Source organism: Clupea harengus, chromosome 10 (genome assembly GCF_900700415.2).
Source record: "Clupea harengus chromosome 10, Ch_v2.0.2, whole genome shotgun sequence".
Lineage (NCBI taxonomy): Eukaryota > Metazoa > Chordata > Actinopteri > Clupeiformes > Clupeidae > Clupea > Clupea harengus.
The window spans coordinates 13,352,426-13,380,081 of NC_045161.1; the positions used below are offsets into that span (position 1 = coordinate 13,352,426).

The 27,656-nt window shown below is 45.7% G+C and overlaps 1 protein-coding gene across 7 annotated transcripts in view; it reads right to left on the reverse strand.

The window, feature by feature from the left end:
• Window positions 1–27,656, reverse strand: part of evi5b (ecotropic viral integration site 5b) — a 58,367-nt gene that overhangs the window by 15,294 nt on the left and 15,417 nt on the right. For 2 of the 7 annotated variants that reach the window (XM_012839579.3, XM_031575428.2), the window contains exons 2-16: window positions 25,545–25,804; window positions 16,550–16,739; window positions 12,923–13,147; window positions 10,906–10,980; window positions 9,278–9,403; window positions 8,661–8,804; window positions 8,122–8,211; window positions 7,687–7,784; window positions 6,904–6,964; window positions 6,425–6,478; window positions 4,699–4,731; window positions 3,889–4,035; window positions 2,477–2,608; window positions 1,948–2,088; window positions 342–500 (exon numbers count right to left, since the gene is read on the reverse strand). In XM_012839579.3, the coding sequence (XP_012695033.1) occupies window positions 342–500; window positions 1,948–2,088; window positions 2,477–2,608; window positions 3,889–4,035; window positions 4,699–4,731; window positions 6,425–6,478; window positions 6,904–6,964; window positions 7,687–7,784; window positions 8,122–8,211; window positions 8,661–8,804; window positions 9,278–9,403; window positions 10,906–10,980; window positions 12,923–13,147; window positions 16,550–16,739; window positions 25,545–25,723 (1,854 nt within the window). In that variant the 5' untranslated portion in view covers window positions 25,724–25,804. Of the gene's footprint in view, window positions 1–341; window positions 501–1,947; window positions 2,089–2,476; window positions 2,609–3,888; window positions 4,036–4,698; window positions 4,732–6,424; window positions 6,479–6,903; window positions 6,965–7,686; window positions 7,785–8,121; window positions 8,212–8,660; window positions 8,805–9,277; window positions 9,404–10,905; window positions 10,981–12,922; window positions 13,148–16,549; window positions 16,740–20,487; window positions 20,605–25,544; window positions 25,805–27,656 lie in introns of those variants that run through there. The other 5 variants (XM_031575429.2, XM_012839581.3, XM_012839580.3 and 2 more) reach the window with 5 other exon arrangements.

The following is a 27,656-nucleotide window of genomic DNA, read 5'->3' on the forward strand; positions in this document are numbered from 1 at the left end:
TTTACAGTAAAAGTATAACAGGAATATTTTAAACTATATTGGAGCTTTAAGCAGGAGCTGCTGATATCAAATGATGTTAGATATCTGCTGCCCTCTATTGGTCATTGCTTGACATCACAAATTAAGTCATGCTGGTAAAGCAAATCACACTGCGAGTATAATGTGTTTGCATGAGAGCATGACTTGTGTGCAAACGTACAGTATTGTGAGAATTTGCAAATCTAAGTGAATTATATTCATGTGCATACCCACATGTGAGTGTACATTTTCGCTTTGCTTTTTTTCATATAGGCGCATGTGAGTGTGTGAGTAGGGGTTCGGTGTGTGTGAAAGGGTTCTACCTGTGTCTCCAGCTCCAGCATCCTCTGGCGTGTCTCTCGGAGCTCGGCTTGGGCCTCGGCCTCCCTCAGCCGCACGCTCATCAGCTCGTCCTGGAGCTCGCTCACCGTGTTCTTCCGCGGGCTGTCCTTCCAGCGGCCTGCCGTCCGCGCCAAGTGCTTCTGCATACGTATACACCCATAGGGGGCCAGGTGATCACACTCATGTAATACTCTCATAGTTTAAGAAACAGAATTAGATGGTTGTAACAGTTGCAAGAAATAGTTGTATACTACCTTGATTCAATACAAAAATATTTGATAGAGTGTGTGCATGTGAGAGAGAAAGTGTGTGTGTGTGTGTGAAAGTGTGTGTGTGTGTGAGAGAAAGTGTGTGTGTGTGTGTGAGAGAGAAAGTGTGTGTGTGTGTGTGTGTGTGAGAGACATAGGCGGAGATCCCGGGGGGGACGTGTCCCCCCCTACCATAAAGTTGGCCCCCCCAACAATAATTGGAAACAAAAAAATGTTTTGAGGAAAAATATAGTTATATGAAATAAAAATACGACGACACAAGCGGTGCTAATTATAGACGTAAAAGAATGTGTTTTTTAAGTGTTGAAAAATCATGTTCCACCTATTCCTCAAAGTGGTTTGGTTCACTTGCTGTTTCCAACGGGCGGGGCTACCGGCAGCTCAGTGTTTCAGTTAATCAGCCCAGTAGCCTACACACGGTCAGATTGTGAGACTGTTTCCTCCTCGGTCCCCTGTCGCTGCCGCTATGATACACGATATGTAAAGAGATTTACCTCATTCTCGAACGCAGTAAGAACATGTAAAGAAGAAGGTTTTTCTAAACTCCATTTACGAAGTTCCAATAGATATGCACAAGTATACATACGTTTAATAATGGATTGGCATGACAACGTGAACGTCTGCCGATAACACACGCATGCCGGTAATTAACACCGTTACGATAGCTAGCTAGACAGTCTAGGACACTGTCCTGTCAGGGGCAGGTTCATGCTAGTTAGTAAACGTAGGTCTATAGTGCCTCTCCAGATCAGTTAAATTAACTGAAGGTAAATGAATGTCATCTTTTCCTAAGGTGCATAAACTATGCTGGTATTGTAACACGGTGCGACAGTGGTACAGGAGGTAAAGAAATCGTATGATAATCAAAAGGTTGCTAGTTTGATTCCCTGTCGAGCTGTTTTATAACTTATTTTGAACATCAAGTTCTCTTGAACTTTGGACATTATTTGTCTGTGAATAGATATTTCGTGTTAGTACATTTAATGCTGTTTAGAGAATTCTAAAATGACTTCGAATTTCTGTTTGTAAATGTGATAAGAGAATTCGGTATTTAGCAGTTTCTGCTAGCTCCCGTGAAAGCAATTTTTTCATGTCCCCCCCCCGGAATTACTCTCTAAAATTTGACCATGTATTGTCCCCCCCTACAATGAAATGGGATCTCCGCCCCTGGTGAGATAAAGTGTGTGTGTGTGTGTGTGTGATTGAGAGAAAGTGTGTGTGTGTGTGAGAGAGAGAAAGTGTGTGTCTGTGAGAGAGAAAGTGTGTGTGTGTGTGTGTGTGTGTGCGTGCGTGCGTGCGTGCGTGCGTGTGTGCTAACCTGCCAGTGCTCCTCCAGGTCTCGGACCTGCTGTCTGAGCTCCTTGAGTCCGGTCAGAGCCTCAGCCTCCCGCAGCTTCACCCCGATCAGCTCCTCCTGCAGCTGCACCACATTGTTCTCCTCCGGCAATGAGGAGTTCCTCTGAAACACACACACGCACACACACACACGCACACGCACACGCACACGCACACGCACACGCACACGCACACGCACACGCACACACACCACTGGAGTTAGGTTGTTCAGAATTTGGTGATTTAACGATTTAGTCCCTATGAAATTTAAAATGATACGTTAGGAGGTTAATATATTGCACAAGTTTGGCTTTGCAACCACATAATAGTTTTCAGTAGATATGGATGTCTCTTTCTAAGGAGGGTCTTATATACTGCCATGGCAAAAATTATGTTAATCTACACATCACTCACTACACTTCACATCAGTCGTTTACCATCATCAATTTGTCAATGTACTCATAGACATAAGCTACAACAGAAAGGTTGCTTGACTTTAAAAAGGGACACACTCTCTCCATGTCCAGCATCTTGTCCTGCATCTCCTTGAGGGCACACTGCGACTCCGCCTCCTTGAGCCGAGCCTGAACCAGCTCCGTCTCCAGCTGCAGGATGAAGTCCTCCGAGTAACGGAAGTTCCCCTTCTGACAGAGAGAGAGAGAGAGAGAGAGGAAAGAAAGGAGAGTAGACAAGACAGAGAGACAGACACAGTGGGTGGAAGGAGATGGAAAAAAGAGAGAAATTCAAATTATATACATATTAGAGTGAGACAGACAGAGAGGGGGAGAGAGAGAGAGAGAGAGAGAGAGCAAGCGAGAGAGAGAAGACTAAAAATGTAAAAAATCATTTTTATAACACTTAGGAGCCCAATGTAGAGCTATTAATAAAGCAAACTCACACGTCACGTGGCAGTTCTGAGGGCATTGCTTTTCTGTCACCCACAGACAAGCCTTTTCTACAGCTGCATGTACCCCTCATTTCATTCATATTTAATGCGCAGGGAGCTGCATACAAAGCCTTCAACGACGCACTCAGCACCCCTTCCACAGGCTGTTTGCATATGTGTAATGGAGGGTCTCACGACACGAGTCCGCAGCAAGCTACATTATGTTAAACAGCTGCTTAAACACCCTTTTATGACATACAACACATTATGCTGCGAACGCCCTGGCAGCCAGCGTATCAATACTTAATCAGGCTTTTTATTCCACCCCGGTGGCCCGCTTGATACCATCCACAGGAGCGCCAGAAGTGGCTCAGCACATCTCGTTGCATATTCATGAGGCCCTTATGCATTGTAACGAGCCAAAACAAATTCATGTCGGTCCGATGCCGCCACTCACGTTCTGATCTGAAGTCAGCCGTTTAAGCGGGCAGCGGTACCAAGTGTGAGCTGGCAGAAAAAATAATACAACACTGATGCACTCATGCAAAAACATGAGAATTTTGAAGTGAGTGTTTTCTGTTGCTGAGCAACATGCATTTCCCCCCCTCTTCAGAAGCAGGTTTGAAAGAATGGGAATGTCCAATGGGAAATGGCTACATTCATAAAATAAAAACATTACACATGTGAAACTTTGTGATTTCACATAAATCTCCTGCCTGAAGCAGAAAGGAACTTTCAACTGCAGTTTGCAAGCTGCATTTGAATTGAAAAACTCTGACTAAAATGCAAGTCATCCTCTTAGACATTAATCACAGAACTCTGCAGAAAGAGCAACAAGGGCAAGAGCCCACACACCACAACTCTCAAAAAGTGACAAGAAGAGCATGGAGGAAGAACAACAGCAAAAACACAGCAAAACACTTTCACCAGTGACACCCATTTTGCACTTGACTCATAAAGAACTGTGGTTTCCAGGTGAGCTCTCTGTGATTCTTCCAGCCCCCTAGGTGGGCGCTGTGACACTGCGGTAGTGCTTACCCCGTGATGCTGCTGCTGGAGCAATCGGATGGTGTTGTGGGCCTGCTCCAGCTGAGCACTGGCCTCCTCGCTCTGCTGTTTGACCGTAGCCAGCTCCCGCTTGACCAGGTAGTTCTCCTCCGCCTCCTGGGCTCGCGTCACCTGCCCCTTTTAGGCCACGGGAAGGAAGGAGGGGGGGATGGATGAAGGGGGATGGGCAACCAAGGTGTGGGAGAGGAAAGTTATCAAGTGTGTGTGTGTGTGTGTGTGTGTAGGTTTGTTGATGGGTGCATGTGTGAAAAGGGGAGTCGGGTGAGTGATGGAGAGATGAGGAACGGACGGATGGCCAGGGAGAAAACGAACATGTAAAAATAAATAATAAAAATAAATAATAATAAAAACAAGCAGAAACTTGGGAGTTTAAGTGTGAAAAAGGCCATTCTTGTCTTGCTTGCGTTCTAAGCCTTTTCTTGCCTCCTGGCAGTAAAAAGGGGTCTTTGGCTGTTGCCGATTTGGATCGGGTTAGATTTCATGCGTCCAAAATTTTGGGCATGCAGTTATTAGGCTTGGCATGGTGAGCCGGTGGTTTGGTGCATAAAATCTCATGGCCCTCAACTCCCCAGTGCGTGGAGCCACAGGGCGACTCTCCAAATGATTTGTATAACAGCAAGCCAGTGTCCTCTGTGATTTCTCTTTTACGGGGTGACTGACTGTGGGCATGCAGATTTGAGGCAAGCAACAGAACACATAATACCAGGGGAAAAAAGATAGGGAAAGGTTAGATGAGAAGAGGTTGAGAGAGTGAAGTGAGAAACAAAAAGAGATTTATACCTGGATCAATCTATCTGCCAAGGAAGCGCTTTCCTAAAAAAAACAGAGGAAGGAGAAATACACAAGACGTTGCACAAAAGAGAGAGAGAGAAAGCAGAGACACTTCTTTAAATAGGAAAAGATAAAAACAAAGACAACAAACAACATATTTTTTTTATTTGACAGGAAAAAACTGCAGTACGTTCCTTTATCTACCCCTCTTCTCTTTGCCTTTTGGTAATAGAGTCAAACCAAATTCAAACACAATCTCGAAAAAGAAAAAACGGATATTTCAAACTGTCAAGCGGAAGAGGGGTAGATAAGGGAACAGGTCCTGAAGACAGTGACTGTGCATGTGTATGTGAAAGAGGGTGCAGCAGTGACTTGACGGAAAATAGCTAAAGAATGTGTGAAAAAGCGTGCTGGTGAGAAGTGGCAAAGCACAGGAAAAGAGAAACAGAGGAATGAGATACAAAGAGCAGGGGCAGGGGTGAAAGGTCACCGATTAGAATTGAGAGTTACAGAGAAGTACGAAATGCCTCCAGAGGCGGAGGTTTGTGGTGCTGTGCTTGTTGTTTATGTATCCAGGGTTACATTCTCCAGTGTCCGCGGTTATCGATTGCCTTAGCTCAGATAGCTTCCCCATGCAGTTTGGTTAGAGCACGAGCCGTTAAGACATCAGGATGATTTACAGAATGAAATAGCGTTGGTGTTAGGGAGGGGGGTTGGTGAGGGGGCCAGGAGGCTGACGTCCCCGGGCCCTGGCTGGAGCCGAAGCATCCTGAGAGGATGATGAGAGGATGGCGCAGGAGTAAAAGCTGGTGTGTCAGAGCGCTACCAGGGATCGCCCGTTCCTTTCGGTGACGGAAGCGGTGGTGGTGAGAACGGCCATGCACGCACAAGCAAACAGGACAGCTCGACAGCATGCAGCGCAGTGATCACATGACTACAGCACAACTTCCTCTTGCTTGTTGCCATTAGTCCAAGCTCAACAGATTTACCCAGCCTTCAAAAGCCAGCTAGTTAGCAGTCTCACCATTTGTACAAAACGTACACTCAGACCTTGATTAAGTAGTTACACTTTAGATGCTGAATGAGCTACTGCCCAGGAACCAGGAATTTGAGTTGGTTCTCAGCACTTGAGCCCAGCAGTCAGACTCGTCTTCCATAAGTCGTCAGAGCCACAGTTAACTAGTTAGCATGCGTCTGTGGACGTACCCCAGCGGGGATGAACAACACTAAACCATCAGGATCTGCTGAAACCCACAGGAGCACTCTACAGCTGCCTGTCAAACTGCACATCCAAGTCATCTGAGCCCAAACACAGAGCGCTCAAGCACTTTCAGCACTTCATCAAATAATAATGTGACTGATACACCTTTTTTATTCTCCATCCCACACAGTCATTCACACACACACACACCCGAAGGATGAGCCCATGGCATATGCAGGTGTTATACATTCAGAGCCTGTGAACAGTGAGCCAGGTGTGAGTGATAAACAGGTGATGTCCGGGTGAGCGTTGACTCGATAAGGATGAAGACGACGTAAATGAGGTATAGTGTGCTGCCATGCAGTGTGGATGGATGGACCCTGATTTTGAATTGACCCCCATACATGATAGAGAAGAAAACTCAAGTGTTCCAGGAACGTAATGGATCCAAAGGAGGTGGATTTGAAAGACTGACCAATTTGTCCAAGTGAACTGAAGCATGGCTCTGTCTTTTACTCCCTTTTCCTTCCTCACCTTCTCCAGCGTGTCGATCCTCTGCTTCAGGAGCCGGTTCTCTGTTCGCAACCTCTGTGGTGGAGGAGTGGAAAAACACCCATACATTAAGGGGATCCGTTGCATAAATACATGCAGGAGGAACACACAAACACAAACACACACACACACACACACACACACACACAGAAAAGATTTCCATACAATGATTAAAGCAAGTTCAGAAGAAAAAATGAGGCAAACTATCTGTCACCTACGCACCATGCGTATGGCTCTAACAGGAACATGCTATTTTTTTCATATTTAGTCATACAAATGATGAGGAAGTCATTGTTCTGGGAACATCTACTAGTGATTATACTCACTGTACTGCAGTAAACACCCAAGTTTTACAGGTTTTCAGAAAAATGACTTGGTTTGTAGTTAGAGTATGGCTTCTAGAAGCTTCATTTTGAAACTTGTGTCTGAAATAAAGTGGTCACTTTCTTGCTCAGACTTACCTTGATCTCCACCTGCTCCTCCATCTCCTTGGTTTTGATGGTAGTGTACTCCTTCTCCAGTCTGCAGTCATAACACATGGCATATGAGCTCACAGAAGACAAGCAAAGCAACATGAACCAATGCTCTTCTAAGTCAAGCGATGGGATGCAACACTAGCGACACCCACGTCCTGTACTACCCATCCTCTCAAGCACAAGAACATTATTTATATTTTTTGCACTATCCACACCAGCAGCACAAGATCACTTTCCTCCTGGACACAGACACTGTCAAAAATCATTGCACATTACAATAGGATCAGACCCTTTTCCTGTATCTGGAAACACTATATGTGGAAATGTTCTCCCTATGTGTATGTATATATGTTCTCCCTATGTGTATGTGTATGTATATGTGATTTATGTATGTATGTCGGTGAGGTGTATAAGTGTATGTGTATAAGCTACTGGATGACCTAAATTTCCCTCGGGATTAATAAAGTATCCATCTATGTATCTATCTATCTACTTGCCTGTACTGGGACACTTCTACTGATAAAACACACAAACACAATGCAGCTATTTGTTTAGCGTAAATGTGTCTACAAAAATGGATGAGTTCAACCGTACTGCGAGTGGACATGGCCATTCACTCCAGTTTGTTTTCCTTCTCTTCTCCTTGACTCTCCTAAATCACTCTTAACTTGGGCTTTAATTAAAGCCCTGTGTGTTCCAAGGCAGGCTGCTAGATGACAGAGAAGCGTGCCAAGAGAGAAAGAGCTGAAGAGAGCTGGAGAGACTCACTTCTTCATTTTCTTGCCGTTATATTTGACTTGGTAAGCAGCTTGGATGACTTTGTCAGGGCCGCTTTCTAGCTGAGCGGGAATGACCTTCTGAAAGTGCTGCAAAACATGGACAAATACACACACACACACAGACACACAGACACACACACACACACACACACACACACACACACACAGACACACAGACACACGTTAAGAAATGAATTATGACACGTCTAGCTGGAAAGCCTTATGTTGTTGATGTAATACAAGTAATAATGACCATGTGCAATGCGCCTATTTGGGGCTCTCAAATTTAAAGCACATTGTACAACAAAACAAGAAGAAAAAAAAAGAAGAATAGTAACCCATTGTTGGTAACAGTGCAATCCAAAAAAAATTTAAGTTCAACTACAGGGCAGCACACACAATGGAACAACTCTACTGCCAGTACCTGTAACATTCCCTCCATATCCAGCTGGATGAGCTCAACCTGGTTCATCTGCAGGATAGCCAGACCCACACGGAACACAATCTCCAGACCCTGCACACACAGACACAGACACACGTCAAAGGCCTGGCACAGGACCAAATCTGCCGCTGTAGCATCAACTCTCCAGCAGAGGGCAGTAGTCTCTCACATCACCTCCGAGCCAAACAGCTGAGGTGTGGGAAGAGTTGATGACAGACAAATACCAGTACTAAGAGCTTGCAAATAGCATGCGTATTGAGGATGCTGGTGGTAGCAAATAGATTGTATGTAATTATTAGGCACACAGCGAGTATCTGAGGAGGCTGTATATATACACATGAGTGCGTGAGCATCTGTGTATCAGGGAACACTGATAAGCCAACATGGATAATTTGTGGATATAAGACAAGGAACACTTGTTTAGATATGTTCCATTACGCTGGCACCAAAAGCTAGATGCGGAGACTATTTGTGCAAACGAGCGTGTGTGTATGTCTGGGTGTATTGCATGTCAATCGCACCTCACACATGAAGATGTCGAATATCCTGGTTGCGACGGGCAGGGGGTAGGAGGTGAGGAAGATGGTGAGGAACCAGGAGGAGGCGTACATGGAGGTGTGGAAGCTCTGAGCCTGGAAGTGCAGATGGAGCTCCGGGAGGTGCTCCTGAGGGGGCCACAGACCACACGTGAGTGAGACAGAGAAGAAGGGAGGGAAGGAAACAGAGATGAAGAGAGAGACAAATAGAAAGAGAGGGATTGAGAGAAAGAAAAAGAAAGGGAGAATGTATACAGAGGGAGAAAAAGGAGAGAATAATGGAGGGGGAGTGAGTGGAGGGGACATGTAAAGGAGTAAGACAGAGAATACAGGATTCAAGTGAATTGAAAAACAGACAAATTGCAGTGGGAATAAGGAAGGAGATACACATTTCTGCTTCATTGCTTACTGAGTGTGTGTTTGCATACAGAAGAGGCGTAGGAGATATTCTTGGGCATAATTTGCATGGCATCTCTGTTTCACTTAAACAAACCGTTTCAGAGGCACAGCAGCACAAAACAGGATCTCTGCAGCTCTGCGTTTATTAACAGTGTTCACACGGAAAGTAACATGAGAAGAGAACGCCTCCAGGAAGCTCTTACCTGGATCATGCACTCAAACTGGTACATGCAGAGACCCAGCTCTGCCATGCTGGGTTTGAAGAGCTCCCTTAGCCTGTAGTCCTGCATCAGCTTCACAAACACACAGAAGGCCTCCTCCTCTGGCATCTGTGCACACACACACACACACACACACAGAGAGGAAAAACCCAGATGTCCGTGCACACACACACACACACCCTTTAGCAGAGTACATGCAAACATATAACAGCATAAACCACCACACCCCGTGTAAAAATGTCACAATAAAACTCTCATTCTCTGTCTGAAATAAAAATACACACTCTCAGTCAAAATCTGTGCCACAGAAAGTAGCTATCACTTTAACTAATAATAATCACCACAACCGCCTCAGACTGGCTGACTGACACACTCCAACACTCTCACCCGATTCCCTTCCCTCAGTCACACAGTAAAAGCTTTCAGAATCTCTACAAACACAATAAACTCAAACAACAGCCTTAGTAACAAAAGCCCATCTGAACACTATGACGTCAAAGCTACTGTATTCTTCCTCTCCCACCACCACCAACTGCCCTCCACACACACACACACACACACCAAAACCCTAGATGCTCAAATTAAATAGTCAATAGCACTCTTCTGCAAACACTGAAAAAAAATACAATACTCTCTCACTTGTCTGCTCAGCACTGCCTGCATGTGCACATTTCAGTATTTGCCTTTTAATTACTGGAGAGGTGTTTGATCAGCTGTCAGAGGGTAATTGTTTATTTGTTTGTTCGCTTGTGTTCTAGTGTTTGTGTTCTGGGAGGTATTCCAGAAAACGGGTTTTGTTCCACCCTGAGATGAGGGCAACTCTGGGTGGTCCATTCCAGAAAGAGAGGTAACTCAGACTTTTGGTCAGTTACCATTTGCTCACTGGCAGGTTCTTTTTAACATTTCTTTCTCTCATCTCCTCCCTCCAGCTGAGCAGCTATTGGATATGGGGTGTCCTCGTTTACCCGTCGATATTGTAGCCACATTCATTTATTTGCATTAATTTGCATAGCCTTATACGTAGGGAGAGGATTTTGAGACCCTGAAAAGATGTGTTGGGTCCCCCCCCCCCCCCCCCAGAAATGTGCTCAAACTGGCCATAGCATGTATCATAACTTAACACCAATGGGGTGAAGCAGGACGACCTGGCTTTCTCGCTGGTTGCCAGGGTGACTCATAGTATCGGAGCTCCATTGATGATGGCTTTTTATAGCTGTTGAGTACACGCTTTACTCAGAGTGAACATACTCAAGTGTTGACTGAACTAACTGAGATCAGCTGTTCTGGAACAGTTTCCATCTCTGGGTTCTTCAACTCTGGGTTCAGGGTTAGGCTCAGAGTTTGTTAAACCTGCTTTCTGGAATACCCCCCTGATGTATGGGTCTTGTCTTTGTGTGTCTACAGTAGAGTATGTAAGTGAGTGTGTGTCTACATGAGAGTATGTAAGTGAGTGTGTGTCTACATGAGAGTATGTATGTGAGTGTGTGTCTACAGTAGAGTATGTATGTGAGTGTGTGTATGTGTCTTGTCCTTGTGTGTCTACAGTAGGGTATGTATGTGAGTGTGTGTCTACAGTAGAGTATGTATGTGAGTGTGTGTAACTGCATTACCTGCATGAGTAGCAGACCCACGATGAATGCGCTGCCTTGGCAGTAGCCCACCTCTCGGTCCACCAAAGAGTACGCCTGCAGACAGGAAGTGACCGAATGAGTGAGTGAGTGGCCAGCCGGCCAGCCATGAATCATTCAGCACAAAGCGAGAGGATCATGCACACAGATGCACACACACACACACACACACTTGTTCTTCCATAAGCATGCAAAAACACACAAAAACTGCATTGTTGGGGATTTTTTCAGGTCGAGGTGTAACCGCAGAGCCAACATTATTCCAATGGGCCTAAGAAACCCTCAGAGAGACACACAACAACCTCTTCATTATCTGCTGCTCCTCCCTAGCTCTGGGCTGGGGCTGGGGGTGGGAGGAGTGAGAAGATACTGCTCAGTGCTTCCCTGAAGTACTTTTTACATTTCCTTTTGTGGCACCGAAAATACAGCACGAGCGCTTGAGTTGTGGTTATAGAACAGCTCACACTGGTTCAGAGGGCAAATGTACACCGACATGAAAGCACACAAGGCTTTAAAAATTGGGGAAGCTGACAACCAAAAGGTAGACGACTCGTACCCAAAAGACAACAAGCGCTGTGGTATTTTCTTTCTTCACACGTTCCAGAAAAGCCACCGTCCTTAAACCTGCGGCTCTCACCCAGAGAAAGCTGTGAACCCTACGCTGCGGCTTTTTGCTTTTTTTTCTCAAAGTCTGGGGTTGTGCCTGCAATCTAAACTCAAACTAAACCACAGAGGGTGTTTGGGTGAGGCGGAGAGAAGAAAGCACTTTCATTGCAAACAACACAGAACACCTTTTTTTTTTTTTTTTGCAAGTCATAGCGAGTGGGTGTGTATGGCGTTATGAGATTTATGAATGAATTTTCTGATTCACATACAGATGTCACGCGATTCACAAATGTAAACACGGTTACATTTATTTACAGACTAATGAACATGCAGTGACAAACCGCTCACCGTTTGTGAACACCCCTGCATTTATTTGTGGATTTTTGACACTTTCCTGGCGCGGCTTGATCTGCAAATGCACTACTACTAGGGGGTAGTAGTCTACATAACTTTGACACTGCACAGATGTAACACAATGTGGTCACATTCAGGCATACCCTTTATGTTCATGTGATTGCTTGAAATTGTAAGAGACATCTGATAGGCTGCATAGAATATCCTTTTGAAGGGAAAAATATGCATTCGTAAATCAAGCCGTGTCAGGAAAGCAGGGATGTTCACAAATGGTGAGTGGTTTGTAAATGCACATTCGTTAGTCTGTGAATAAATGTAACAGCTTAATGGGGTGACATTTATCAGTGAAACATGAAATACATGTGTGAATCGTGTGTCATTTGTTTGTGAGTTCTGAAACTATTCTAACTCCATAGGCACAAACGTGTTTGAGTGAAGCAAACACTCAATCATCTCACGGCACTAAATAATCCGGTAGAACAAACGGGGTCTGAAGCAGAAACTGAACCAGGCATATTATCCAGCCTTGATGTGATTTAAACACCTCTAAGGCATTAGATTCTAAATCTCCTGTTTGCACAAAAGCCCTGCTAATACCCTTTTGATTTCAGATTCAGTGAGATGCCTTGCCTTTCATTTGGTGCGCTAAAAACCAAGACAAATCCGTCTGATCAAATGCTGTATTAGGTTGTTGGTTATTAAGTACTTTGGGTCATGTTTTGATGAAGACACTTTTCTGCCATCTCATTCTAATCCACTTCTAACTGCTTAGTTTTTCTCCTTTGCTTCCCCTGAGGGTATTTCAACTTCCCTTTCATGTAGGCCTAACCCTTCCTTCTAGGTGATCTTGCCTCCTGAGCAGGTGTCACACCCCTCAACCCATTAAATGTGCTTGACTGTTACCTAGTGCATTCAGCCTTCAACAGACAGATAGCCCAGTTCAGAGTTTGTGAACTACCTTGGGCCCGGGGGACAGGATTTAGCCCCCCCTCAGTGTGAACCTCCGTCACACCTACGGCACCCTCTAAGCCCGTCTCACCTTCATGACGTTGAACAGCACCTCCTGGCCCAGACTGTCCTTCTCCTTAAAGAACTGGTGCTCGGGGTAGGTGCGGGCGATGTCGCGACGGATCAGCTTCTCACAGGGCGACGACATCTTCAGCAACTCCGAGTACTGGTCCTTGATGGGCATGTTCTGGGCACTGCACAGCAGCTGCCATACGATGGCCCGGAAGTGGTGAGGGATGCCCTGTCGCACCAGCTCCTGCAAAACAACACACACACACACACACACACACACAGGCACCGACACAGAGACTTAGTCCAGATACACTGTAAGTTTGTCAGAAATGTACAAACAAGATGGCATAGTAGACAGCTGGTTGTATTTCCACTAAAAGAACATGGAAGACACAGCATGGGGTAGGATGAAAGGCCTAATGTGGAATCCAAGTTTCCCAATTTTCCAAACAAAGAAAAAAAATGTTGCAGCACGGTATGTGTAATTCTTAAACTGAATGCCAGCACAAACGCTGTTCAAGGGGGACGGCCCAGCTGGGGTTAGTAGGGGTGTTGAGACACCTTCAAATTAACTAATCATGGCAAACAAAAATAAAAAATGCAACGTCAATATCGATCTGACAGTCCCTATAACAGCCTCTCCATTTGAACTAATTGATATTGTAAATGTGAGCATAAATGTCAAATCTACTGTGTCCTGTAAACACCCAAACTCATCATAAGCAGATTGAGAATCCTGGGCTGACCTGCCTACATGAACACCACACACATACTGCAGACAGGCAACCAGTCTGTCATCCTCTGAGCTGAATAGCACTGTGGGGATTCAGTCTGTCTGACTGGGGTGTTTTTACAGTGGAGCACCTTGGGAATGATAATGTGATTTTTACACCGCTGGAGTCTAATCTCAGCGGCGATGTCTTCCACGGAGCCAAATGTTTTCCTTTGTAGTTTACGTCTGTCGTGACTGCATTAAGCCCTTTCCTGAGCCCAGATCAAGAGCGGCTGAGAGAGAGAGAGAGAGAGAGTGTGTGTGTGTGTGTGTGTGTGTGTGTGTATGGGAAAGGGGGCGATGTAAGTAAGGAGAAGAGACAGAGAGAGAGTTATAAAGAGAGAGAATGAGAAACAAGCAAAGACGCTGGACCCACATCACAAAACAAGATGCAGTGGGGGGAAAAGAGCTGGAAGAATTCAAATTAAGAAGGCGTAAAAATATGGAGACAGATTGAGCTTGCAGAGGGGAGCCTGAGTGAGAGTGAGTGCAAGAGTGAGTGTGTAATCCTTCCTCTCTGTGGAGCTTTGTGTATGTGGACATATGCTCTTTCACCGGGGCTGAGCAGAGGTACTCTCACCTCTGAGTTCTGAGGGTCAGTAGATCCGAGAATCAGAGCTCACCGCTAGAAAAACAGCCTTTTTTCTCTGTGCTCATAGCTCCTCTCAAAGCTCTTTCTAACTCTAACTCTCTCTTTCACACACACGCACGCATGCACGTAGTGGTAGGCTCGGGATCTGTTGGCATCTTTCCGAAGCACGTCACTGGGAGATGATTGCTCACGGGGCCCAGAGAAGCCCTGGAGGGTAGGCTCATCTCGCGCACTCTGAAAATTCTAGCGCTGACGCAACAGAAACACTGTGCAGTCAGTGCAGTCAGTGCACTACCCCCCCCCCCATCTGCTCCAAGTCAGGGGAAACAAGAGTTTAACAACTTTGCCGTATATGTTCTGGTGTGCTCAGCAAGAACAATGTAGCAAAACAGTCACTCCTCCCTATTCTTCTGGTATTGCTGACAGCTGATGTGATTTAGTCACAGAGACACGCAGAGCCTACACTGACCATGACCTTTACAAAGAGTAGAACTTGTGATGCACTCAAACACAGCTGGTTAACCAGTACACAAGAGACAAGAATGTGCTCTTACTTCAAGACATTGACCAGGAGTAACCTGCTGCTAAGAAATCATAACAATGAAGATCGCTGTCCACAGACCAAGTCAGCATTTTATAAGATCATAAGATCAACATAACAACCAAACCGTCCACCTCAGAGCCATCAAATGAATACAAAACAATCCAGTGTTTCCCACACATAGGGCCACATGTATTAATGGTGTGTACGCACTTAAATCATCCTGAGCACTTTTCTACGCTTAACGTATTTATGAAAAGATATTTGCCAGGAAAACATGCGTACTTCTGCAGATGGTAAATTTATTTATTCATCCTATTATTTTCATTTAGCAGATTAGTCAGGTGTGTTTTCAAATTTAAATTCACACTAACATGGCAGCTGATTGTAATAAATATAATAATGAAATATGTACACACTAATCTAAGGTGTGTCTCGACATATAACAGGACAATAGGACGTTAGGTGGGTTCGCTCGCTTTCAGATTTGTGAAGAGAATGGGTGTACGATGTGTGTATGTTTTGTTTGATAACGGATGAAAAACCTCTGTAAACAAATTGTGGGATTGTGCGTATATATGGCTCCACAGCAAGTTGTACAAGTTACTACATTTGACCCATAGACTTTACTTAGTGGGCAGCCCATGTACCTGTTTGTTCTGCTATCGAGAGAAGGGTCTACTGACAATCGCACATGCAGAGAGAGAGAGCGCGAAGTTCTCTGGTAAGATGATGACAAGGTGGATATTTCACAGGTACAGACCAGATAAAGCTCTTTTAGTGTAATTATTCTATGAAAGAAATCGGCAACTATGCTGTGTTAGCTTTAGCTAGTTAAGTAAGGCCCTTTCCGCAAGCTACCACCACAAGTATATTTGAGACCTGTTGGAAACACTGCAATCCAGTCCTTCAATCCAGACCAGTCCTTCATTGTTAAGAATTAAATGTTAAACTCATGACGGTAGAGTACAGTAGAAATCTGCAGTGAGGTGTAGCGATGTATACCATGGAAGCTAGTACTTGATTTGACGGTGTTTGTGTTTACATAAAATAACATTACAATACAAACAAAGAAACCTGAAATCCTTGCTAGTGTGTAATATTGTGGCTACCATTATCTGGAGCAGCTCAATTCTAGAATGTGTGATGAAACATAGCAGACTCTTCAGCTCAACAAGACTCTCCCTCCAGACTGCAAGCTCTTAAATCTTCAGCCCTGGCATCAGCGAGGCTCGCGTAGTATCAAAGCTACGGCTTCAGACACTTACAGTGCCACAGCTAAATATAAACACACTCTCACTAGCAGTTCAAGGACAGCGATGAGGGGGTCGGTGAGGGGAACAGCTGCTGTGCTATCTTTGCCATAAGTTCCTCTTCAATGACAAAAAACATGGGAGCATTTCCCGGGTTTCACCTGATGCCCACGAGGAAGGCTTCCCAGACAGGGATTAAGCCCTGAGCGAGTCTGGTTGGATTTCAGTGGAGGCCGGCTTTTCAAAATGCAATTTAGCCTACGTTCTTCTACCTCTACAGATACTTACAGTCCCTTTTTAATCCAGTCATTCTGAATCCAATGCGACTTAACAAGTCAACCCTCTCAGAGTCAGTAAACTGTTATAGTTCTATATGCTCACCCCAAACTTTATTGTGAAGTTGAGCACCTCACTGCTTTGTGCTCATGTATTTCTTTACAATGTAACTATTTTGGCAAGCCAGCCGTTCCCACTGGAGCAGCTCTTACTTTCAGCTGTTTTTCCTTCTTCTTGCGGACCTCCTCCCAGTCGTTGACGATGCGTCCCCACAGGATCCATGAGTCCTCCTCCAGGTGGGACAGGTTCGACGAGGCCGAGGAACTGGACACCAGCGAGGAGCCGCTGTTCCTCCGTGAGCCATTCACAGAGCGCAGGGACTTGGTGTCCGTCTCCAGCAACCTGTCAGAGGACACCAATAAACAATTAAATCAGACTTCATTCAATTGTGTTATTTTAAGACCAATACAAACAATCAAAACCAATTATTTTATTTCAATTTAACTTGATGCCAATCCTGTTCGTTCATTTAAATTCAACTGAACTCTCAACAGCCATGTATAATTTAATTACTTTCTTAAATACAACAAACTGTTGTTGTCAAACAGTGACATGGAAACTCAGAGATACAAAGAGGATCATGGTATGACAACAGCTTACAGAATCAGAGCTGTAGATCTGTGACCAGTGCCCTGGATGAGAGCATGAACATGCTCAGCAGTAGTAAACTCATGCTAGTAAAAACTAAGCTTATCAGAGTTTCCATCCATGCGTTCAAACAAACAATATGAGCTATGCTTCAGAACAGAGCCACACACACACACACACACTCACACACACACGTATTCCTCCACATTAGGGTTTTTCCACCATAACAAAAATGCCAACTCATTGTGCTGGATAGGCCTCAGCGGCCCTGGCTCTCCATCAGCAGGGCTGTAGCTGACCAGAGCACAGAGGACTGAGCAGGGCAGGGCAGGGCAGGGCAGGGGGCGCCTGAGCTCTGCAGAATAAGACAGCTTCCTTCCCAACAAACAACCCCCCCATAATGCCATTGCTGGCATTTACTTGGCAGCGCTCACGCTCCACAACCCCCTCTGCACCCCCCTCTCCCCAACCCCTCCAACCCATGTTGAAACGGGCTCCTGGATTAATTTGACGCGGATCCAAAGCACACATGGCGAGCCAGGGCACGCCAACCTCCAGCAAAGGTGGTAGGGTAAATGCGGGCCGGAGAGGCCAAACAGAAGTCAGAAAACACTGGAAGACTGAGGCTTTTAAAGCTAATCGCAGCTGGTGAGGAGTGATGGCGTCTAAATTGCTCTACCTCCACGTCCCCGTCTCCCTGGGCTACGATGGATGGATGAATTTGTGGGTGTAGAAGACGGCATAGGGAAATGTTGTGTGGAAGCTCGCCACAGTGTGGAGAGATAGCCTAATCCCTCAGAGATGGCAGATACTAATGCATACAGTTCCAGACAGGAAAAGACTTGAAGCTAGTTTGGAGACAAACAGAGCTTGAGTGCATTTCTACATTCAAATATCATAGAAGTACCATTATTAAATGAGCCACACATTTAGAGTAGCATATGTGAATGCAGTCTCTGGAATATATGTTCATGGATCTGTTTTTGATCATTAAAGAACATTTAAAGTGGCTTTAAATAGCCTGGGATGGAGCTGGTGAGTCATTATTTTGCAGAAAACTGGGTTTACAACACATGTTTAATAACAAAGAGCTGAGTGGATTTCCACTCCTTTGGCAGCGAGTCAAGGGAAATGCCTGGCAAACGCTGATCTCTCCAGGGACATACCCTCTCTCTCTACTCACACAAGAATGACTACTTTTCCAGGTCTGGGTTTTAAATAGGCTTTTTGTCATCCTTCAAATTCCTGCTCTGCACTTGATCGAGTTTGTCTGGCTGCAGACTTTAAAAAGACCAAATGCTGAATTTGTAAACCCTCAAATGAAATACTCTCTCTCTCTCTCAGGGCTTCCGGCCCTCTAGGTACAGGAACATGGGCGCAGGGCAGGCAATGGGACTTCTGCCAGCCTCCGTAAATTGAGCGTCCGACACTGGAGGGCCACAAACCAGATGATGCCTGTTGTGCTTAATGTGAACACAGCATAACAATTAAAAACACATGCAGACACTTCTAAAGCTTTAAGCTATTTTGTGGTAGAAATAATAGTCTAGTCTTCATATGCAAAAAAAAAAAAAAAAAAGAATGAATCCTCTTTACTTGAAAGTGCTTGTCAGATGTTGAGGGTTAGGATCTTGAGATGTCTTCACTGAGAGGTAAATGAGTCTAAACTGAACTTGGGTCAGTGCTGTGACTGGGCTTCAATGCTCGGGTAAGTTTCTCAGGGAATCAGGCAACTGGGACACAAAGGGCCATGGAAACTCTATCTCGGAAAAAACAGAGCCGTGGCCTCTCAAACGGAGCTGGGAGGAGGAAGAGTGTGTGTGTAGGATGACATCATCGAGGGTGATCCCTGATAGGGTGGGGTTATGGCTGAATTTGGGTCAGGATGGTGGAGGAGGAGAAGGAGGAGGAGAAGGAGGAGGAGAAAGGGGGAGACGGGGCGAAGGCAGAGAGTGTAGTGCATGTGGGAACAAGGAGGAAAGTAAAAGAAGAGAAAAGCAGTGGGGGGAGGGAGATGGGACGAGTAGAGTGGAGCAGTTATGGGACAGCTCTGGGGTGCCGGTGGTTAGAGGATGGAAGGAAAGCTTCACAGCAAAAACACTGGGAAGACGAGAATGACTTTTTACAAATTCCAGAAAAAGCCTGTCTGGCAGCCAAGTAACATTTACTGGAACATTTTCACCCAGAACAAAAATGGCTAGCCATGGGATTACATAAGGAAAGATGAACAGTCTGTAATATCAGTGTTTATTGCCATCCACAGTCATATGTTAAAAACTAGCTGAGGCAAAAATCAGCCAAGGCTCTGAGTCATTATGGATTTCCTGCCTATATTGACCTGCGTTCCTGTGCTCAGGCTCATGTTTGCTTTGCTCCAGTGACACACTCACCTTGGCCCAGAGAGCGCAGATGGTAAACACACATGGAGCTCAGGAGGCCATGTGCTGCCGTTATGGCTTAACAGGCAACAGAAATGGAGAATATAGTTTCCCTAAAGAAATGACAGTTTACATGCCCTATACAGACATTTGTGACCTTGACAAACCAAAATCTCAATATTCCTTCTAGCTTGCCAATAAAATGAAATTGATCATTACTTGATCACCTTGTTAAATTATTTTACAACACAAAAGGCAAACAAGTATTATTTAAAGAAGCTAAGCGGTGGGGTGTGGTGTAAATGAGTGAGACAATGTTCTCTGCATCAGGGCAAATGGAAAGTATAAAAGATAGAACAGAGTGCTTTATGGCTGCATTTCACTAACCCTAACCTTTGTACTTCATAGGCGCAATGGTGAATATTCCCCATGGGAACTCTGATCAGTTTCAATCTACAGGAAGGCTGAGGAGAGGAAGTCATTCACCACCACATTAACTTGAATTAATAGAGTGACAGGATCAAAAGTTACATTGTACACAACTCCTACAGCTACTGAAAGTTCCAGGATTGGAATGTGCGTACAACATCAGAGCATTTCAGACACACTTATAACAGAAGACAACCTCAAAATGCACTGGGTGAAACTTGCTTATTGCTTTTTTGTGGTAGTTGAGATCAAAATAAAATATCTTTCCAATACACACACACACACACACACACACGCACGCACGCACATACGTACACACAACCTGCTTTCACTCTCAGCTGTCCTCTCCTCTGTCAGTTATTTACCAATGGTTAAACAAAAAGCAACGTGTCACCTCACCGACTCAAAAATCCTAGCTCGTCACATATGGTAATTCATCAGTAATTATCCCCCCAAAAAACAACAATCCTCTGGCTTAGACATTTACACTGCCAACAGCACACATTAGGCCTACAGCTAACACATTTGCAGCAAAACCTCGACTTCAGACAAACAACTTCACTTCGTCAAGACATAGTAAACCCGGAGAGTGTTGCAATCTAGTATGTGTACGTACGTGAGTGTGTGTGTCTGCTGGCCTTGCTGAGGAGTCACAGGAAGTGTGTGTGTTTGTGTGTGTGTCTTAAAGGGCTTACCAAGAGAAGCTCATGGCGGAGTGCTGCTCATGTCTGTATACCAGTTACCAGTGAGTGGAGCATCCAGATAAGAGCTTGCCTGCCAGCCCCAACTGTGAGGAGAGGCACCCTGGCTTTCTGCCACGTACAGACAGCCTCTCTCTCTCTCTCTCTCTCTCTCTCTCGCTCGCTCACTCACTCACTCACTCACTCACTCAGTCTCCCCCTCTCTCTCACACACACACAAACAGACACACACACACACAAACACACACAATCTCTTTGCCACAGAACAGCCCTTATCTCCTGAGTGCAAAGGCCAACAACCAATACACATATTGGGCTAAATCAGTAGAGTGTTTCAGATGTGTGTAAGAGAATGTGTTCAAATGTGTTTCGCTACATAAAACAAATCAAAACAGAGGGTCTCCCAGAACTGCATTAAGCTGTGGTGGGTCAACAGTTGATCTTTTTTCCTACCGCTCTTTACATAATGCTGAAGAAATACGATGTAAATCACCAGAGTCTGAAAAAAGGTTTTTGGGTCGCTAAAAACGTGCAGAGTTGAGCTGTGGCTATCTGTGAGGAACACGGGAAACTCATGGACTCTGACACAGTTTCAATGTATCACTGCACAGTTTCGCTTGCCTATCTGCAATCTGGAACTTCTCTGTTGCTAGTCTGCTAGGAGCTGAGCAGCTACCACTACAACTACTACTACTTTTGCTGCTGCTGCTGCGGCTCCAGCTCTGCCCTACTTTCATCCACACTCGAGTCAGCACAGAGAAATTTGCGTGGGCGACCGACTGGAGGGGAAAAAAAAAATGAAAACGAGAAACCGAGCGGGGGATTCAGAGGAGCAGCAAATTCAAAGTTCCCTTTTCTCCACCTGATGAGAAGGCTGCCTGTGAACTGCAGCAAGGAGAGCCTGGCAACAACAGCCTCAGGTCCACAGAGTTAACTCACTGTCTGGTGCTTTAGATGACAGTATCAAGTGAATACGTAAACAAATGAAGATGGAACAATTAACTTCATGAACTACAGCGCAGCGGAAGGGAAACTCTTTGAAGTAGCTGCCTTTAAGTCTCAAGACTGAATTACCCAGACCAATCAGAGGGCAAGCCATCTCCACCACTGCTTCCTGAACTCTGTATGCACTAACTTAGTATTGACAAGGGATGAAACGCCGCTTAATCCATTGTTTGGGCAAGAGGACTTTTTTCCACATAGCTTATTGTCGCCTGTTTTACATCGTATGAGCGTATGAATGCCATTAACGGAGGCACACTTCTATCAAGGAAACTCCTGCCTTTCACGTGCTCTATGCTACACGATGCAAGGGGGTAATGCTACATTGTTGGAAAAGCGTACTTCCTGAGCTCTTTTGTAAGGTTGTGTTCCCATCGGTCTGCGGCCCACAGAGAACCAGAGAGAGAAAGAGAGAGAAAGGCCATGAGTTTTCGCTTCCTCGCCTCCTTGTTCCTGGTCGCTAAGCAGCAGCGGCAGTGACTAATTCAGGGGCTCTGTGGCGGTGGTGTAGGGTGGGGAGAACAGCCAACAACAGTGAGTAATCAGTGAGAGAGAGAGAGAGAGAAGAGGAGGAGCGAGCAGAGTGAGAAAGAGAGAGGGGGTCTGTGCTGGCCTCCTCTGATGGAGGAGCTGGTCTCCTTTTTGGGCCCAGAAGAACTAGATGGAACCAGGACACAGTCACTATACACAGATGCCAGGTGGATGGAAAAGCTGACCAAGAACTGACAGTGGTGTGGAGTTTTGGTCGTCCTCACAGAGCCAAAATGGAGTCTGTTAGATGACTGGTTCCATAAAACCTTATTCCTTCTAAGCCCACTAAAGGCATTGATGAACAGGATGTCCTTTGGCAATTCATCGGAATGGTAACCATGCCATCTGTCTTACAAATACTATGTGTTCTCTGTCAAGCATTTCCAACTTGAGCAGCAGTCTTTCAAGTGTGGCTGCCCAAAAAGCAACCAATGGAGGCGCTCCAGATGGGCAAAACCCCTCCCACCTGGAACTGTGGACAGACTCAATGAAACGATCACAACTTCTCAAAGGCAAACAGACAGCATCTGAGGCCGGCTATAGTTTGTTGTCAAAGGGCTTTTGACACGAATGGGAAGGCTCTCTTTCTGTTTGACTGACAGGTGGGGTTTATGAGGGAGACAGAGGAAGCTGTATTGTCAGTCACTGGGGGAGGGGGGAGGGGAGGGGGGGGTCATGGATACATGTGCTGGGGTGAAAAGGGCCCAGCTGTGCTCCTGTCAGAATGGGCGGAGGCCGGGGTCAAAGTTTAAAGTGAGCAGTGTGCCTGCAGGCCCCGTTAACATGTCTGGGTGCTGTGGAGGTCAGGGAAGGTCTCAGGGTGAGAAAAGGACTGAGGAAGAGTGAGATGGAGAAAGAGAGAGAGAGAGAGAAGTAAATGTGTTATTGTGTTCAGTGTATGCATTCTCAGTCTGTCAACGGAATGCCCCTCATCTAGTGAAAATGCTGAGTGCACACATAAAAAAACTAACAGATAACAAACAAACACACATCCTACATACACACATACAGAAACAGACAAACATGCTCATCTTCAGCATGCACCTGTAAAAACAAGTGAGCAGTCTCTCTCTTGCTCATGTCATCGTGGTGAAGGGGAATTCATGCTCTTGCACATATTGATATCTCAACACTTCCAGAAGGTCAAGGGTTTCTTCTAAAACTCCTTAATTTCAGCCCCCTCCCTCTCCCTGTCCATTGTCATGACTTAGATGAACACTTACAAACCAGAGAGGGGCGTCATGATGCTCATCTAGCCCTGGAACTGGACCACTGTGGTGACATCATTCCTTCACAAACTGAATAAAACCTGTTTCTTCTTTTGTTCTTGTGGTTTGGGTGATCTCTCTCTCTCTCTCTTTCTCTCTCTCCTCTGTAAAAAAAAGCCTGTGAACTGCACTGAACTGCCTAAATTCCACAGCCCTGCCCCCCCCCCTCTCCCTGCAGTTCCTTTCCCCTTCCACCATCAATCCCATTCACTGCAGCTCATCTGAAAGACAAAGCCTCCACATTCCCCCAGGATGCCATTAACAACTGCAGGCAGGTCCCTTTAGTGCACAGCAGAATGCAGAGACGGAGAGGGAGAGGGAGGGACACTGAGGGCAAAAGAGAGAGTTTGTGTGTCTGTGTGTGTGTGTCTTTTTCATTTAGTTATTTAGTCATTTAGCAGACACTTTTATCCATCAGACATTTTACACTGATGGCACACTGCACATCAGGAGCAATTAGGGGTTCAGTGTCTTGCTCAAGGACGCTTCAACAGGGAATCGAACTAGCAACCTTCTGATTACTAACCGACTTCTCTACCCCCTGTACCACTGTCGTGTCTGTGTGTGTGTCTGTGTGTGTGTGTCTGTGTGTGTGTGTCTGTGTGTGTGTGTGTCTGTGTGTCTGTGTGTGTGTCTGTGTGTGTGTCTGTGTGTGTGTCTGTGTGTGTGTGTGTCAGTGTGTGTGTCAGTGTGTGTGTCAGTGTGTGTGTCAGTGTGTGTGTCAGTGTGTGTTTGTGTGCACGCCTGCGTGTGTATATGTGCGTGTGTATATGTGTATATGAGAGAGAGCAAGTGAGAGAGACACAGGGGGGTAATTGCACCCCTGGTGTGTTGGCTCCGGCAGAAGTCCCACAGTCTGTCATGTTAAGAGTCTCACACTCACCCCACACATCCAAAACTAGCTCAAGTGATACACACTGTTCACACCTCCATGTTTCCTATCCTCACACACAAACACACACACAAACACACACACACCTAAATATTGCAAAGCTCTCACACGCTCACACACATATCCTGCTGCAGATCCCATACCCGTTTCCATGTCAACACATGGTGGGACTGCAGGTTAAACAGGGAACTGAACTGAATAGGGAGAGTGAAAGCACAGGAGGGTGCATATGTTACAAAGCCTCTGTGTGTGTGTGTGTGTGCATAAGGACTCCCTCTCTCTCTCTCTTTTCTCTCACACTCTCCATCTGTCACTTCAGGCCCTCATGAAGGCACTGCAGACACAGTGCTCCTCACAGAGCCAGTGATAACGCCACACAGCAGCACCTCCAGGGTCTGTCCTGTCTGCCCTCTTAGCACCGTGCTGTAGCTTTTGACAGCACCATGTTAACACAGACACGTATAATCTACTGACAGATAGCTACAGCCAAATATACATGTATGGCGACCCTCTGCCAATCACAGACCATTGTGGAACAGCCAACTGTCAGGAGAGATCCTCTGCTGTCGTAGATGATAAAGCATCAATTGTGCAAATCTCAAGATGACCATGATAATGAAGCCCCACCGAGCCAGGCTCGGTAAGATATATCACGTCTGCAGGAGTATGGTTGGCTATCTGCTACCATGTTAATGCGCTTAGATGGCTTTACTGTCACTCCACCCCACCCAGCCAGCTTCCAGGGAATGAAATGTTTTGCAATGTTAGTGATAACCGAAATGAATCACGTCGGTTCCAGAAAGTTCCTCTCTTGACAATAACTCCCGTGCTGATGTAGGACTATTGTTTGAAAATAATTGATTGATTTGAGTTCATCTTCACATTTATATTCTGCTTGAACAGCGTGGCACTGCTGGCGTGTAAAGGACAGCAGCGGATGCTGGCTACCTCTAATGACACCCCGAGGGGAGCACTTGGAAGAGCGGCAGCAGAAGTGGCAGCAGCAGCGGTGGCAGCGGTGGCAGCAGCAGCTAGGCAAATCCATTCCTCGAGAGCTGCCTTGTGAGCATGTGTCAGTGCGTCTCCCTCCACTGGCTGCCAATTACAGGCTGAAAACCCAGGTGACGGCACCCTGAGGCTAGCACAGGCTTGTAATTAAGTCTGTTCCCAGACGAGGCCCCAGACACGTTGAGCCTCCGCAGGAGTGGGTGGCTAAACCTGTGCGTGTGTGTGAGGTTTGTGCATGTTAATATGTCCTATATGTATGTGATAGTTTGTATGTTTGAAAGTGAGTGTTTTGAGAATATGCTTCTGCCTACGTTTGCCATTGTATCCATGTTTTTCTGTGTGTTTCTCACCTGTTCTGCTCCTCGAGCTTGGCTAGCAGCTCCAGCTCGTCGGGACTGAGGGGCGTAGAAGCGGGTGTCAGTGCCGGCGATGACAGCGGCGTGGACGAGGAGGAGGAGGACCCAAGGGGCGGGGCTGTGGTGGCTGGGGGGGCGGGCAGAGACGAGGGCGTGGCCACCTGGCTAGCCATCTGACTGACCGTGTGAGACACTGAGTTCCGCACCCATGAGAGAGTAGAACTCAGCTTTCCTGCAACCTTGTCTGTCGCCACCTGTGCGGAGAGAAAAAAAAAGGAGGGATGAATGGAGTGTGAAGAGATGAAGATGAGAAAGCACTGAAGGGGAAAGATTTAGGCCTGTTTCACACAGCTGCGATGCGGTACCGGTTAACGCCGAAACTCCACACGACTCCACGACGGCTTGGGCCGTGCCTGAGAGGCGCGTCTCACGCAGGCAGTGTGCATGCTCTAACCTGTTAACCCAGGGCGCTGAAATTAAAATCAACAGGTGACGCAGCTGCAACGCAATACAGCCAGTGTGAAACAGGCCTTACATAACTATGAATGTTTTGGAGGAGGTGTACTTTCACTAGAGGTGAGAACAGGAATTACTAGGTGCCAAAGATAAAGCACGAAGGGGAACAGTAGGAGACAGAGAAACAGTCCCTTCTACAGGGGAGAGTATCACTGCAAAGCAACAAAATAAAACCTGAACTCATTCTATAAAAAGCTAATTATGGGTTACAGTTTCTAATCAAAGCCTCAGAAAGGTAAATCCTATTTCAATCCAATATCAGCATAATCTACTTTGTTTAATGAATATTCTCAAGCACAAATCAAATCCTGACACAGTAGTCAGTAAGCACTACACATCTCCCCGCTCATGTTGATCCCGTGACAGTCACATATCAAGACCAACCCGAGGGGCAAAAGTTCAAACATCGACACCAACACGGCTACAACACACAGCTACCACTCGCTACAACACAACCCACATCTCTACAGTCATTTGCTTACAGTGAGTTTCTCAAGCTGTTTGTCAGCACACCCAAAAGTCCCGAGGTGAGAGTGCAGAAGAGAAGACGGATGACGTTAGATTTCACACTAATCGTGGTCGAGACTGATTTACATAGCTTTGAGCAGAGTGGGGCTGCCCAGGTTCCACTTCCCTCCAGAGGTCTGTGCTTTCCTGTGGTGTGATACAGCTCCCACACCATTTCACCACTAATTCAGAACGCAAATGTGAAGATTTGTAATCAATATTGTTGTATACACCTAAACTCAGACCATTGTCAATAGAGTGAGTAGACACTAAATATATGCGGAGAAGCCTTTTCCTGTTGGATAAGAGTTGCTGTCCAACAGATATAAAAACGGTCAGGGGTATGTATGGATAGAGAGAGGATTAGGAAAATACATTTTAAGTCAGGAACTGCTCAGCCCAGCGTGCAGATAACAGCAAATGAAATGGGGTTTTGGGAAGATTGCTATAGTGTTTTAGAGAAGTCCAACCTAAAAGATCAGCTGACAGGACAGGATCCTTGAATTTGAAGAACAAGCAGTTTATCTCTGGTTATGAGTGACTGCGTGTGATATGCACTAAGCTAGTACATTGGGCGGTGATGCAAAAACGGTCCCAAAAGACCAGCATCAAAAGATACAGACTTCTGCCACATCTGCTGAAAGCTGAACGCTAAACAGCTTTATTGCATGACTTAAAACACAGACAATATCCGCACACTCTAGGCTGCGATCATTGATAGTTAGATTTGCCTGCTGCTGCACAAATTACTTCGAAGAGAGCCTTTCAGCCCCCACCACACACACACACACCTCCAGGTGGAATCGATGTAGTTTATTTTTAAGGCATTTGGTAATTAAAACGTTGTGCCTGAACACTAGCCTCAGTGTTGGGTGACACAGGAAAAGCAGCTGTGTGGGAAGACACCGAGCTGCAGACACAAAGATGGAAGTTGTTCCACAGATTAGCTCCTGTTCATATATGCTAAACATGCTTCTCCTCCCAGTCAACCCACAGGGCTTAACATGCAGAGAACAAAGCTTCCAATGTCTAGGTCAGAAGTTAAAATAGCCTTAAGGCATAGCTGACAAAACTACACCAGCT